Source organism: Strongylocentrotus purpuratus, unplaced genomic scaffold (genome assembly GCF_000002235.5).
Source record: "Strongylocentrotus purpuratus isolate Spur 01 unplaced genomic scaffold, Spur_5.0 spur5_scaffold_11, whole genome shotgun sequence".
NCBI lineage: Eukaryota > Metazoa > Echinodermata > Echinoidea > Camarodonta > Strongylocentrotidae > Strongylocentrotus > Strongylocentrotus purpuratus.
Genome location: NW_022145596.1, coordinates 6,413,738 through 6,430,302, shown reverse-complemented (window position 1 = coordinate 6,430,302; position 16,565 = coordinate 6,413,738). Strand labels below are relative to the sequence as shown.

Genomic DNA, 16,565 nt, shown 5'->3' with positions numbered 1-16,565 from the left:
CAGCAGTTTGGTCCTTAAAATATGGATGGCTCAGTAAGCAGACCAAGTAATGAATCTTGCATTCAAATCAAGACAATAGTCCTGTCTTCATCAGACCAAGGTTGCAAAATAACCCGCTACTTTGAGACTCGGGATATTTTCCCGAAGCTCGAAATTTCAAGATTTTCAAGATTTCAAATTTATTCATGTTTCCAACAAAACATTACAAATCAATTATAAGTATTTAAAACAAATTTAAGAAATACATGTTGAAAACAAAGGGGTCCACTAAAAAGCAATGCTTGTACAAGTGTGAACACCTCAAATGAAACTTAGGAATAATGAGTAATTAAATTAACTAATCTGTAATTACAAAAGGAACTACAAAATAGGGGAAAGAAAAGGGGGAATGCCAACAGAGACGAGAAAGGGACAAGACAGTACTTTACACGACAATACATAATACAAAGAGTAGACAATGACAAAAAGAAGTGAGAGATCGAGGGTACAGAAAATAATACTAAAAGATGAGCTGCATGTGGGGTTGAGAAGAAGATAAGGAAAGAGAAAGGAAAGAGAAATGCGCGTTAGAAAGGAAATAAGCATGAGAAGGAACAATATAATATATCAAATTACATCTTCAGTCAATGAGCGGAGAATGATCGTGTATTAAGCAAAAAGCAACAACGGCATAAAATTCAATGAGGTGTATATGATTTTAATAAAAACAACTTCAATTTTTTCTTAAAAGTATTAATCGATGGAGCATTTTTTATTTCACCACTTAATGAATTCCAAAACTTTGGACCTTCATTTATAAATGTTTTTTGAGCTGAGAGGGTCCGCAAGAGAGGTAAATGGAAATCATCTGAATGTCTTTTTGGGTAATTATGAACCGAGCTATTTTCAAAAAAACATTTCTTGAAAAACAGATGGCAACATATTATTATTATAATTATACATAAATTGACCAAGTTGGAAGAAATATAAGTCTTTTACCTTCAGTATTTTATTATAAAAAAATAGAGCGTCTGTATGGGAGCGAAAGGGGGAATTACAAATAATACAAATAATCTTCTACTGTAATAAAAACACTTTATCTAATAACGTTTGATGAAATAGCATCTTCACCACACCGATACGCTCATCACAAACTAGATGAAGATGGGCGCAAATTAGCCGTAAATAGCGGTTTATTTTGGAAACAAGACCAAGATTTATTGGGATATTTTCTCGACTAAATAGCCTGCTACTTGCAACTGCGAGCTGATGAAGACGCAAATTAGCTGGATAATTTGAGATCGGGCTAGTTAAAATAGCGAGTTATTTTGCAAATTTAGCCTGATGAAGCCAGGCCTAATGTCAGTGGCTCTACATGCTTTGATAAATCCCTTTGCATGGTTGATGACACAGGGGAGGCATGCATGCATGTATGAACAATACAGCTTGGGACTTAAAGCCCAAGTCCACTCAAAAAATAATTTACTTTCAATAAAAGCAGAATAATCAGCCAAACCAATCAACAAAAGTTTGAGCAAAATCGGGTAACTAATAACAAAGTTATGAATTTTTGCATGACATTTCACAAAATCTTTTATGAACTTTGAAGAATTTATACTATTTTCTGAATATTGTATATTATATTCATAATTACTGATTTTTATATAAATAGTATCAAATTTCACATTTTTCATGATTTAACTGGAAAAAAAACCTCTATATTAGTGCATCCACACAAAAACATATTACTATTAATCTAACTTGGATGTTGGTGTGAAGAAATAAGATTCTTAAGGAGAAAATAGGAAATTTATATCAGCAATATAAAGAAAATAATTAGTGGATAGTGAGGACATGACGTCACAGACTCATGAGTGAGTTGCCAATTTGTTTAGTGATTTTCAAATTTTTTAATGTCATTAAATAATCATAACTTTCTTAATAGTTATCCAATTTTGCTCAGATTTTTTTGATTGGTTAGTCTGATTTTTCTGCTTCTATTGAAAGTAAGTTATTTTTGGAGTGGACTTGGGCTTTAAGTCCCAAGCTGTATTGTTCATACATGCATGCATGCCTCCCCTGTGTCATCAACCATGCAAAGGGATTTATCAAAGCATGTAGAGTCTAGATTGCATACCATCTACTTGGATGTCTTCTTGGTTGCGTTTATCTAGCAAATTTTTGGCTAGAATCAGGTTTCTCAAACGTCTTTCAGGCAAATTTAGAAGTAGATAAACGCAAAGCCTTTTTCAAACGTCTTTAGATATCGGCATATCTAAAGACGCAAAAAGGTGCGTTTTGAATGTGACATACAGCCAGAATCACGTTTCTGAGAGATCGATAAACGCAAAGCTGTTTTGAACCTCACATACAAATATGATCACCCAGGTGTTGTGTACAAGCATACGTGTGAAGTTGACCTCCGAGAAACTGTCTGCTTCCCAGGTCAAAACAGCTGGGCAGACACAAGGCCTTTATTTTGAATCGTGAAGGGTCGATAAACGCGACATCCCGCAAATCACGATCGTATAGTGGGGTACGATAGTGGGGTTCGATAGTGGGGTACGATATGTACATATCTAGTGGCAAGCCTAGATAAACGCGCTCTTAGTGAACTAAAGTAAAACATGAGTTGCCCAGACACTGCCCTTTCCACTTCCTTGCAATAATGGTTGGGTTCACACAAGATTCTGTAAAATCTGAATTAGGCTAGTGCCTTGTGGTTTTAAGAGGGATCTGGAAACTTTGTCTTAGATCCTTTAAAAAATCCTTGATTTAGCTCACGCTGCAATGATAATTATACACCTTTAGGTCAGTCAGGAACCCCATGACTTTTACAAGCCAATCGCGTGTCTGATTATCAAGATATTTATGATTAAAATCAAATTTTGCGTTTGCCAAACGGTTTTTATTATACTACAGTCTATTGGGGAAAACGAGTATGGTAAAAACCGGTCACTCAAAGGTTTTTACTTTTTTTGAGGCACTTTGAAGCGCAATTTTTTAGGGCTTCAATATAACACCATATCACAGGCACTGATAACATGTAGGGCTGTGCACCTCAGATTTAACAATGTTAAAGGATCACTTTAAACTAAATGATGGCTTTGAAAACTGAAAGTTTACATGCAGTTTAAACGAGCGATCTTATGTTTAGTGAGACGATTACGAGCAAACCAACTACGTAAATGAGTGTTGAGCACTCATAAAGAAAACCTCCAAAGGAATTTCATGGTCTAAACAATTGAGATATATTCATGCACAATTACACCTCAACCATTTCCACTTGAAAAGTTAAATATTTACTTGAAAGGAGTTTCATCATCTCGAGATTGCCAAATATCTCGTCTTCACTATCTCGAGATTCGACCTCGAAACTTGAAACTCGACCTTGAGAAATTAGCTCGAGATATTTTGCTCAGCGTTAGCGTGTATTGCGAATCTTCGGTCTAGTGAAGACGCACGGGACAAATAGCTGGATATTTTGCCAAATAGTATGATATTTTGCAAACTATCCCAAGATATCTTGGGATATGATCCCGACCAACTATCCAGCTAATTTGCTACTTCGTTCTAATGAAGACGCAATTAGCTGGATAGTTTGCGATCAGGATAGTTCAAATAGCTGGATATTTGGCAATCTCGAGATAATGAAGACGGGCCTTTTGAGGATCGAAAGAAAAGATATAAATCAAAGAGTATATTTGCTATATAAGCTATGCCAATACAGAACAATAAGATCTACAATATAAGGGTTGGCTGATAGGTGTACACGAAGAAAAAGCTAAGCATTTTATGAAATGCAAACTGCAAAGTTTGTTGACCAAATGTTGACCATCATTATTTGATCAGCAAATAGTGGCCAGATATTTAATGAGACCATTACCAATTCTAAAGTCTACTGAGACAACAAAAAAGGATGAGTAAACTGGATGAACAGATCAAGAACTAGTTTACAAGGTCAGTCATTCCAATTCCACAGATGTTGGTCTGTTTCAAGCAAAAGTAGCTGCATTTACACTGTAAGCAAAAAGATGTTGGTTTTTTTTCCACATTCCAGAGTTTTGTCAACGTTTATTGGTTGCATTGTAAAGGCAGCTTTACACCCAATTTGTTGACCATCAAAGCAGACCAAAGCAGGTGCCACATGTATTATCTCATGAATGTACGGTAAAAAGTAGGGCGAATGCAAGAGCCGCTACAAAGGTATTGCTCCACTGCCTCCACATAAAAAAGGAGTACCTGTAAACACTGTCAAGTTTCAAGGATCACTGAATAGTCTAAATGCTACCATTATGATGCCTCTGAAGCAGAAATGAAACACCCTATCAAAGCCCCTTTAACCTGAAGTGCCCTAAATCCCAGTATAAACGGGGTAAAAGATGGGGAATTGTGTACCAGTACAAAGAATTCCTGTGAAGGGTAATTATAATCCAAATGAGAATCTAAATGGGATTGTTTCAATTTTCTTGGAAAACCTTACCCCAAGAAATAACTTTACCTATTCCGAGAGATTTATTAGATTCCCCACCAAAATGTATAAGAGGCATAAAGCAAGAATATTGTACAGTTTCGCAGCATGACAAGGGTATCTCCATTTTCTTGATAATAAGAATAACTTTTCCAAAGAATTTAGACTGGAATGGTGCATTCATGGGGCATGAGCCCATACATGTATGTTTACAATAGCACAGACTTGGTAAAAGAAGATTTTGCCAACCAAAGCAGTTGCCGCAGTAGGGACAATATAATGGCAAATCTGGTAATGAATAGCGTTTTTAAAATAAGGACTAGGATTTGTGTGTCACAGGTTTTGTTACTTTTGTATTAACCTTCAAACTCAAAGCTCCCAAATATGGGTATCCTTTTTTATGAGGTGGGGAGGTGGGGAGGGAGGTGGGGAGGGGGGGGGGGTGCTCAACACTTTAGTCGTCCCTGGATATTATTGCAATGTGTCGAGTGATTGCCTGCTTGGATAAAGTACATGCCAACCATTTGTGTTCTGGTAATTACCCTTTAATTGACAAGAGGATATTACATGATTTACATCTAAATCTCTTGTTCTAATTCATCGTTTTGCTGGGCGGTTGTGTTGAGTAAAAGTCCACGGTAACTATCTCATGATGACAAACACCTAGTTCTCTCTATTTCAAAATTGTTTCTCCCACCTCTTTTCAAGGAACTTACTCAAGTTTCAACTTTTTACCTAATCAGATTTCCTGTTTTTGAAAGCAGACTGAAATGTTTAAGGTTTCATCACTCCAATGTAAGATAGTCATGAGTCAGCTTAAAAAATGTATTTAGAAGACGAAAAAAACAAGGATATTCATACGGATCCAGGCTAACTTGGACCCAGGGACAACTCGGCCCCAATGCAAAAACTGTTATTTTTTTGTCATTTTACCCTAACCCTAATCCTAACCTGCAAAAATTGACTTTTTTTGCATTGGGGCCCGAGTTGTCCCCGGATCCGAGTTAGCCTGACTGTATACATACACGTGAGTGATGCAGAAATTATTTTCTTACCTTTCCAACACTTTTGACACCCTTGACGAGAGCGAGGAAAGTCAAGATCCAGACGAGCGCCAAACAGAGAAGAAGCTGCCATCTGATAACCCCGGTGTCATGCAGGCCAGAGCTACGCTGGAGCACAAAGTTGCTGTTTCACCCACACCCAAGCACACACCCAAGCACACACGTTTGGAGAAAAGAAGATCAAAACAAGGTTCTAGCATTAGCATGACGGTTAAATTTTTGTTTAAATGAAGGGGTTTAGATAGATTAGGGTTTTACTCAGTTCAAGGAAGGGAGAAAGATTGCATATTAAAAATATGGCCGGTTGATGAGTTGAAAGCTTTATGCAGATAAAACTTAGTGGACACACAACAATTACTCACGACCTAGGGTAAGAAACAAACATAAAGACAGACAGAGGGAAAGAGCAAGAGAAAGAAAAGAGAAAGAGAAAGAAAGAGAAAGAAAGAGAAAGAAAGAGAAAGAGAAAGAAAGAGAGAGGGTGAGAGAAGAGGTAGAAAAAAGGTGGAAAATCATAGGATCTGGGGCCATCTGCAAGTAGAATGACTTGGAAGAATTTTCTTTTAAAGCAAAAACAGTTGAGAGTTCAGGAGGGAAAAAGGTAAAAAAAGGTAAGAGCCATGCGGGAACGCAAAAACTATAGAGGTTCAACAAATTTGAGTGATACGTTAAGTTTTGAAAATCAACTTTCATTTCTCAAAATGTTATTTTGCACACAAAAATTTAAAAACACAAATTAAAGGGAGTTCGCTTGTAATAATAAATATAGTACATCTACAAATCCTACCAGTGTTTTTATCTTCTTATAAAAATGAAAAGAATTAAAAAACTCTATCCTAGCTACTGGATTAACCAAAAAGACCTTTCTGTTTATATTTTGTTTGAACAGGAGATCTTATTGAATTTTATTTATGGTATAAGAAGAAAGCACCGCAAGTTTACACATTAAATTGCGAGCATTAACGAAAAGTGTTAATGGGAACACATATGGACGAAAATCTGTAAACCGGTATTGAAACACTTTACAAATATTTATTTTGGCCAGTTTACAAGCTAGAAAACACTGACTGAAATAAAGTCATATTCATATCATTAGCTGTTAATCAAGGAAAGAGTACAAAGCTGGATATAAGGTATGCATCTGAAATTCATTACATAACAAAGGAAATGCATTGGATAAAATTTGAAAGATATCATGTTGAATAATTTGTGAAACTTTGAACAGCACATAGCTTGTCGTGATGCAATGACTTCGGCATGAACAATAATTGAGAACTGCTATTAAAATAAACATATGATTCAGCATCGTACAATTGATTAGACACACGCACAAGAACACACCCACCACCGGCCACTCCAACGCAGACCCATAACCTCGCTTAGCACCTGACACAGCACCTCCACCACTCCATTCAATACTCGCACACGTCTCGGCAAACACACACACCATCTAGCATGGTAAAACGTACACATCAATCACCCAACCTCTATCACCTCCTTCGGTGTTTCATGATTATCTCACCACAGAGACAAGGGCTTGACAACCTGGTACCACTGCTGCAACGAAAGGTGATTTGAGTTTACTGCGATTATGAAGAAAGAAACAAGGATTGACATGATTAGTAGTATGTAAATTACACCACCCCTGCCCCCTTGAGAATGTGTAGATTTTGTCAAGATGTGTGATAGTGTCAACAACTGAATGGAGGTTTGGAAGGAAAAAACGAACAAAAAAATTCTTTGAGTACGTTTTACCCGAGATCAAGAAAATGTGATTTTCTTTTTGTAAAATATATCAGATTACCGCTACTATACATTTTGATCGAATTCTGAAATAGAATTCAGGTCTATTTCTCTGACCGAAATGTCAATGCCTGACTGACATGACAGACTTCAATGTTATTACAGATGATATTGATTTAGTAAAGAACATGTGTATCACTTCCTGATGTGGGTCAATATTTGATAGAATGCAGCTGATTAAATAACTTTAAAATTAAATCGACCCTTCATAGTTTTTATTATATGAAGGATTTTGCTCTAAATATGTGACAAAACTTGTGTAATAATGAATTAAGCATTGCTCTCTACATGTATCTTGCCACATGATCTATTATTAATTCCTCTTATTTAGGGCAAGGTTTTACACTATAACAGTTAATATCACAATAACTTCTTTTATTCAAAGTTAGAATTATGTTTAGGAATGTAAATATAATCTATTGTGGTTACATTTGTGGAAGAAAATTGTCACTTAAGTGTTTTGAATATCATGAGACGTGTAGATTTCAGTTCATTCCATCATAAGCCTCAGTCACAAATGCCATTACGAACTGCTACAAACGCCGTACAAAAGATTTTTAGACAATGGAAATTCGGGAAGACATTGGAAAAACAGGGAGATTCGTACAATTATTGTTCATACAAACGTTTGTGACTGTAGCATTAAACAAGAATTTTCTCTGACTTGAATTTCTATACATGACGATACTCTTTCAGTCATGTTCAGTGGCCTTGAGAGCTGAAACCAAACAAAACCGTAAATGAGGCAAAATTAGCTTTACACAGGGTAAAGCCTTTCTCCCTTCTTCTTTTCTTCTCCCCTTCCCCCTTTCTCTCTCTGGTCATAAAAGCTCATTTTATTGATTTTTATAACACCTTGAGGTATATGTATCTCTTTTCATTTTCCTTTTTTTCTCTCTCTCCCTCTTTTTTGGTTACAAAAGCTCTTTTCACAAATTTGTTAGATAATGGACCAACTAGTCCATGGCATATCTTTTCAACACCTTTTCAATTCTGCTTCTGAGCTTTCAGTTGCTGAATCACTATTGGTTTCTATTCGTATCTAATAGTTCTTTCTTCTTTCTTTTTAATAATTTCAATCCTTTTTTTATCAATATTTTTGTGTGATTTGAGCTCTTTCTGGATTTTCCCTTTAAAAATGAGATACCTTGAGGGCTATTTCTTAATATTTTCAAAAGTCTCTCAGTGCTGTTTGATCTTTCCATTGCTATATCAATCTTGGCTTCTGCTCATTTTTTCCTTCTGTTCTTCCTTCCTTCCTTTTCTTTACTAGTTGGAGATAGAAAAATTGAACCCTTTCAGAAATATACCCTTTCAAAATACTTCTGCTTGACATAGTTCATATTTTTTATGTTTGTAACTGACCGAATGTTTTTGTGTAACATTGATGACAAAAATAGTCATCATGGTTTTGATTAGGCCTATAGTTTTCAAGATGGAAATTTTGCCTGGATATTGTTCTATAGAAATGCGTTCGTAGATGGTATGCTTTTCATGACAAGAATGTTTTACAGCAGTAGATTGCTTGAATTTGTAAAAAAAAATCTTTCAGATTTGGAGAGATTAAATTATGCTTTTACGGTGACTATCATGGTTGTATGACTTGTATTTATGAGAAAATGGTCCCCCCCCCCCAACCTCATTGTGAGTATAAAGGATGAACATGTCATGGTATAACTTTGAAATGACTTCTCAGGCCTCTTTCACACCTGATGTGGTTAACTGCCTCAATATAATCAAAATATTTAGTAAACTGCTTCAAAATTTAAATAATTGAGTAATTGAAATGGCAAAATAAGATTACACTAGCATGGTGAGCTTTATACCGTGTGAGTCAAAAAAAAGTTTACACCTAGAAAATTGCAAATTATTTTAAAAATCATCTTTGAACAGTAAATTACTATACATCTTATGAAAGAGTGTTTTATCCCAAATCGTTTGGTACCATTTATGTGTGGTATGTGTTCACGCTTGGATGAACAGGTGGCATTGTTTGCGAGAGTGCAAAAATCGACTTGCCCAAAGTGATGCCTACAGTATGTATTATGTTGGGATTAGCGCGCGGAATGAGAGAATGAATTGAATGTATCAAATGAAAGGCATTGCATATGTTTTTTTGCAAAGGGCAAAGTCGAACACATCCACACACACGCGCACAAAATGTTCGTTGATATTTTATATTAGATATTTGATATGTGTGGCATGATTAATTTTGTTTGGGATGTTATTTGGATCTGCAAAGACCGAATTAATACCCAAATCCCAATTGTTTTATTCAAACATCACATAGGCAACTTTGGCGCAAGTCGATTTTTGCACTCTCGCAAACAATGTCTCCTGTTCATCCAAGCGTGAACACATACCACACAAAAATGGTACCAAATGATTTGGGATAAAACACTCTTTCATAAGACATATAACAATTTAATGTTCATCGATGATTTTTAAAATGATTATCAATGTTCTAGGTGTAAACTTTTTTTTGACTCACTCTGTATTTCTGTATATTTGTACGTACAGATCAGTGAAAATACTAAAGTACTTCTGTCGTGTGTACCTTTTTCAGCCCACTTGCCAATACTTTACATGGAAAATTGTTCTCTTTTGCTGTGGTAGCTAATTTTGAGGTGGTTTATCGCATTAGGTGTGAATAAGGCCTTACTGGAAGTCTCACTGGGTTGATCAAATGACATGTTATGTTGTGAGAAGCAAGTCAGTAAGAGTTGAAAGCTATTGTAAAGCCTGCATGATGGAGATTAAATCAATATGAGCGATATCTCATCTTGTATTGGATATAATCAGAAAACATAATTGCAAAATCTGTTCCTTATTAATTCTTCTTTGGGTTTAAATAACATGAATTTTCCTGTTTTTGTAGCAAAAGTAGGATGTTATAACTAGACCCAAATGAAAAGGTATCATATTTCTTAGTTTTGAGTGATTAATAGCAAACTTATCTTTTAATAGTCTAAATTTGATTCTCCTTGATTAGATTAAAATGAAATCAAAGAGGGGGAAAAGAGCTCATCAAATGGTCTTCATCTAAATCATTACATATTTCCCCTTTGTTTTGTAAACCCTGTCAGATCTTTAGACAATAAATTCCAAATACCTAAATAGCCTTTTCGAAGTAAGATTCAACAGATGAAATTGATCCGAATTGAAAACCTCTGTGATGACACAACTTGGATTTTCTACCATCCCTCTTTCTATTCCAAGTGGTTGTACCCTTTTCTGGGAGCCAGAAGGCATTAGCTCTGTGTAAAAGCACAGGAGTTATGCCCTCCTGGCGCCCACCACAGGATACTTCCCGATTTAGAGTGTACTCCACATGCATGCTTCAATGTGAGAGAGATTGATTGCGCATGATTGATGTCTTAATGTGCTTGTAACATATGTGGCTATGGATGGCATATATATGTATGTATTAAGAACCAAAGCATGTTGATGTTTAAGCCATACATGTAAAACAAGGAAGAGTTCTCAGGATAATAATTGATATTCCAAATATCTACATATAGCTACATGACATGTAATTTTTCATGAGAAAATGTTACATTCAAATTATCAATGCTGTATGTGGTTTTCATTTCAAATCAATTGTAAAATGAAATTGAAACAAAACCTTGCAACTGTACATTCTGTCCTGAAAATCATCCTTTCTTGATTTTTCAATTGCAACTGTACATTCTGTCCTGAAAATCATCCTTTCTTGATTTTTCAATTGCACAGTGATCTGTAATTAACCTCCAACATTGTTTCTTTATTCCTTCAAGCATGTTCTAGTTGATTATCTGCATATTATAGCAAAATTGTGAGCCATATATTCATTATCTTACTTTTCTGTCTCTTGCCTGAGAACTCCACCTTATCTATGAAAATTAAATGTCTCAGGCATACAACAAATATAAATATATAGTGTAAGTCAAAATAGTACTTTATCCCAGATTAGATTGTGTATTTTATTACCCAAATTTTTACCCAGTTTTCGATATATACATACATTGAAAATAATGAGTGATAGAATCAATGATCAGTAATGTCTGCTGAGAGCCATACAGGCATCAATCAACTCATGCCGATTTGTACGTAGAGGGAGGACCAGGAAGTAGGTATTAGATTAGATTTCAAGTCTGAATATCTTTCCGATTAGGATAAAAACCTAAAGTACAAAGCCTTCTGCCTCTTGCATCCTGGTCCAGAGCTTTGCTCCCACAATGCATCAGTGATGATGTCATTCTTCTAATCGTGTCATGTTTTCTTTCGATTTTTGTTTATAAACACAACAAGATAAGCCGAACCACAAAGAGTGGAAAGTTTGCCTCCTCTTCAGGATCTACATGTAAGTTGTAGGGGTCAACTTGAATAAACTTGCCCCTAAACTGAAAAGGAGTAAGATTTATATCAAAGTTTTATCTCCACAACACCAAACATGAGTTACTTCTCCCTCTGGTTCTCATCAGACAATATGAGAATGAATCACAATTTGATTTCGAACAAACACTGAGAAGGAAAGGATATCCTGAGCAGTTCAAACAAAAGTGAGTCGATACTCCCCATTTTTTGTTAAAACTAAGCGTACATTGATCAGATATTACATACATCACTTTCAATGCGAACAATCTAGTTACTTATTAGGATCCTGTTCTTCCTAAAAATCCTCTATTTGCCACTCTTTGATATCATAATGGTTGATCAAAGCAAGTTCACCCTGTGATCGATTTTTATCGCAGGTATAAAGTAATCAGATGAGAAACACACTAGACTATCGGCAACATTTTGGGGGGAGAAATAAAAGACATATTTCACGTTTGCAAACATTTCCAAAGAATCATAATGTGAATTAAGTATAAATTGCATCGCCAATCAGAATACAAGAGTATTCTAAGAGGCGATTACATAATCCAAACATTGTATACAGGCAAAACATTAAACACTGGCATTGTCCAATATGTGACTGTTTGAAAATGTTTGCAACTGTTACCCTTGTCTTTTTGTAAATTTGTAAAATGATGAAAGAATAACAAGGAAAATTTAGGAAGAACATATTTTTGCTGATTTGTTCAAAATTCTGATTTCTGCAAGGTTTTCATCGTTGCATCATCTGCATATGTAATATGAAGTAGCTCTAGTGATGATAGTTGCACAAAATCATTCACACACAGGTACTGTTCAACACTTTCAAGAAAATATATTAATAGTAAAAAAAATTAAAAAAAATCAAACTAGATTTCAAACAAACTCGTCATATTTCAGGGTGTTGCTGGATAAACTTGCCACTTTTTTTCTTCTTTCGTTTTTCCATGTTTGTATTGTACACATACAAATGAAAAAAATATGCTAAAAAATTATTCTAAACATGTTTAGCTAGATTTTTCGTGGAATAATAAACTCAGTTAGTTTGTAATGATCATTTCCAAATTGGTATAAAACAAATTGTTCGCATCTTAGCCTAAAAATATCGAACAGCACCTTCACCATTGATCACAATACACAGAAACACCTCAGAGCAAAGAACAACTGATGAATTTCTGGGAAACTCGTCAGATGTTTTTCATGCATTCAACTCAAATGTATGGTCCCCCAGAAAAACAAGTGCTTTTTGCATTTTTCCCATTGCAACAATTGCACATTTTGATACATTCTTTTAAAAGGCTTGGGTGGGACACAACACTTTGTAATTGTGTTACCAACTGTGAAATCTAAATATAACATAATTTTTGTCCTTCAAATATTCATCCAAACATGAGGTTTTAATACAATGTAGGACCATACAATGAATAATACATTCCCCCACATCAAACTAGTCACACTTGAGAACTCATATTAACAAAATATATGCAAATGAATGACGATAAAACCATGCAATGTGACACCCATTCAAGGTATTCACTGCCTTCCCTTCTACACTACAAATACGAAAGTATTGAACATGACTTTGGACCAGATAAAGGAAAGTAAGATTGTAGCAAGTCCAATTCAGACACCAAAAAATGTAACCCCTTTTAAAGTTTCACAATATGTAATGTAAGTAGTGACGTATGTAACTGACCATGTATATGCCAATTTAATAATCTTTCATCTCTACCAAACAAATAATTATCGGTTAGTGAAAAAGTGCCATTACAATGCTGTTTGGTCACTCCTATTAGGAGAATCTGCTCCTCTAAATATAATCTTAGAAATAAACTTATCTATCTAGATACCAAAAGTAGCTCAGCATTGTTCAAACTCTTTGAATGCCTTTCCTTCTGCAGCTGAGCGACGTGTTTGCGAGAGGGTAGGGTGCGTCCTCTAGTGCCCAATGAAGGACAAAGGAGGCTTCATAGCACGGCCATCCCTCTCGCAAACACTAAGCTCGATTTGATAAATATAAAAGAGAAAGGATAACAACATACTCCCAGAATTCCTGAGCTGGCCTTTTGGCGTACTCGATGGCGTTGGTTGCGTTGGTGGAATTTGGAAGCATCGTGGTCATTGACCAGGTGCTTACATCGTACTCGCCAGTTCCATTGAAGGTTCCGTTGAACGTTCCGTTGCTGTTGGACCGAGAGTCTGGGTCAGTGCAGTTTTCCGATGCCCAGAGAGGATTGCAATACTTCCACGGTAGCTCTCTCGCAAACGAGACGAAGAAGTAGTAGAAGATGTAGGCAATGATGACAGGATAGTAGATATTTACTAAACTGTTAATCATGCACATGGTTAATCCAATACCTGAACAAAAAATACAGGGTACAGTTTCAATGATAAATCAGAGCAAAAGTGAGAGGTTAGGATTAATAAAGAATGTGCATAAAGAAAATATGGAAAGACATAGGTGCTTTGGGCTACTTAATAGCTAAAACTTAGCAGGCCAGGGTAAAATGAGTTATTTATTTCTCTTATCCCCTCCCTCACTCTCCCTCTCTCTCTCTCCCACCCCACCTTCCATCTCTCTTTTTGATACAAATATTATTTTAAGGCAGAAGAGAATTTTGATAGTTACAATTTTGAGATCATCAAAAGTTGTTTAATGGTTATAGGTTAATCTATTTGAACTGCAAAATGTTACTATAATTGTGACATCCCATCTCTTGCATAATTTGTTTTTTGCTTCATCTTTTTCTTTGAGTTTTTGTTCTTTATTTCAATCGAAAGCATCCCATTAATAACAAATGTAGCAACAAAAAAATGATTACTTCCCCTCCTTCCCTCCCCCCCCCCTCCCTTATCGGCAGTAAAAGGATGAACAGTTATGGAACTGACAAATCAAAGAAAAATTATCTGGAGTTGGAAAATATTCCCTAATCGATAAGTAACCTGCAGCAGGAAGAAAATAGCATATGAACCATCACCTTGTCAACTATGGTTGAAATACTATCAATTCAGATTAAAGAAAAAAATCTCTTAAAAAAAAAATCTTGAAGGAAGGTGCCCAATTCGTTGTTTCTTATGCTTTAAAGAACAGGCACACGCGAGAGAAAACATGATGGCAAGTATGTGCATTACTCACAGCTTTGCTTGAGTCAGTGGGCGTAATATGACCACTAGAATACAACTGTTTGGGATTGAAAAGATTAATCTACTACTACAGAAGTTCATACAGTCATCAAATGTTAAAACATACAAATCTTTATAATATATTATGCAAACATTGAACATTACTGCACATATTTCCAGCTCATATTCACTTGTTAAAGTATTTAAACAAGTTTGCACCATCCCATCATTTCTTAGGAAAGAAAATGTATAATTTCTGCAAACATGTAGAAATCAATACATTAGAATTATAATTTTTGCTCAACAGTTTTATTTTGAGCCCAGTTCTTGCTAATGCTCTTTGCATCAATTCTATCCTTTTTGTTATCAAGTGAAATCTTGAGGTTGCCCTTTTTTGTCAGACATAAAATTAAAATGTAAAACATCTGATTCATTGAATAAATTGGTGCACTCTACAACAAAGCACTGAAAACTAAAATGGGTAGAATAACCTCCACACAAATTACCCTTCCAAGTAACATAGGCCGACATGAATGAGGTTTAAACTTAAATCGTGTTGTATCATGGTCTAGACCTCCACCTCTGACTAAGATTATGAATTTATAGCATTTACTGCCTCTTAATTGGACGCAAGGACATGCATATGTGAGCTACATGTACAGAGACGCCAAGTTCACAGATCGGCAATGCGTGACATTTTCATGATTCGGCGCGAGAGCGGGCGTGCGAGGGTATAACACACATACAGTATAAGGTATAGCGTTTTTTCAAAATCTAGCGCACGCGTCGTGCGTAAGAGCATTTTCAGCCCCTCGAAATGCGTGATGTCACGCCTAATGCGTGATACTTGGTAGCTCTGCATGTACGCTTCATGAAAGTTCAAACCAAAGTTTGAGATTAAACTCCCTTTCCAGTTCCAGCCTTAGATGGAAGAAAGAATCATAGCTGAGATTTCTTTACAAACATGTCATCAGAATATTGCTACCATATTCTTCAAAATCTGATGCATACAAAATTTATATTCCATAATATTACAAATACCAATTCCAGGCCAACTAAATACTGTCGTACATGTGATAGATAGGGCCCAAGTATAACTATGAAACTACAGAAAAGGTCACAGCTTATCAAATCAAATCAAAATATTGACAAAAGATCTATACACATAATAAATCAACCTTTAAAGTGAGCAAACCTTGTGAGCAAACTTGTAATCTGTCAATTATTTATAATGTTTCAATACCAAAACCAACATGGGGGTAACTTAATATTTACTACTGGTACACATCGCTAGTAAGTTCCATAAAACACCATGAAGGATGTACATTTTTCTGGTTCAAAAGCATAAATCAAACTTATAATACTGAAATCTTTCAACCCAATAATTTTTCTTAGGCTTATAGCTTGTAATTAAAGTAACACAAATTTTTATTGTTGTTGCTGTTCCTTTTTTTTGTTGGTCTTCTTTCATTTTTTAGGCAACAAAGCTTGTCTGATATCATCTTATTCATGATTCTGTAAGGGAATGATAATGTACGAGCTTACACGTACCTTTAAAAGCTGGTGCCATACACCATATCTGGATGACACCCCGACTCGCAAACTGACCAAGACCAAGTTCCATCAAGAACAAAGGGAGTCCACTCAGAGCCAACATCAGGAAATAAGGCACAAGAAAAGCACCTGTATGGCATGGGAAGAAAACAAATCAAACAAAAAGATTACAAATACATGCATTGCTTTATTTTGATCATTTAAAGACCATCTGA

The 16,565-nt window shown here is 35.5% G+C and overlaps 1 protein-coding gene across 2 annotated transcripts in view; it reads right to left on the bottom strand.

Annotated features, from left to right (window-relative positions):
- LOC105442292 (sodium- and chloride-dependent glycine transporter 1-like) overlaps positions 1 to 16,565 on the bottom strand; it is a 50,595-nt gene that overhangs the window by 16,609 nt on the left and 17,421 nt on the right. For both annotated transcript variants that reach the window (XM_030980479.1, XM_030980480.1), the window contains exons 3-5: positions 16,348 to 16,479; positions 13,716 to 14,031; positions 5,506 to 5,638 (exon numbers count right to left, since the gene is read on the bottom strand). In XM_030980479.1, the coding sequence (XP_030836339.1) occupies positions 5,506 to 5,638; positions 13,716 to 14,031; positions 16,348 to 16,479 (581 nt within the window). The remainder of the gene's footprint in view (positions 1 to 5,505; positions 5,639 to 13,715; positions 14,032 to 16,347; positions 16,480 to 16,565) is intronic.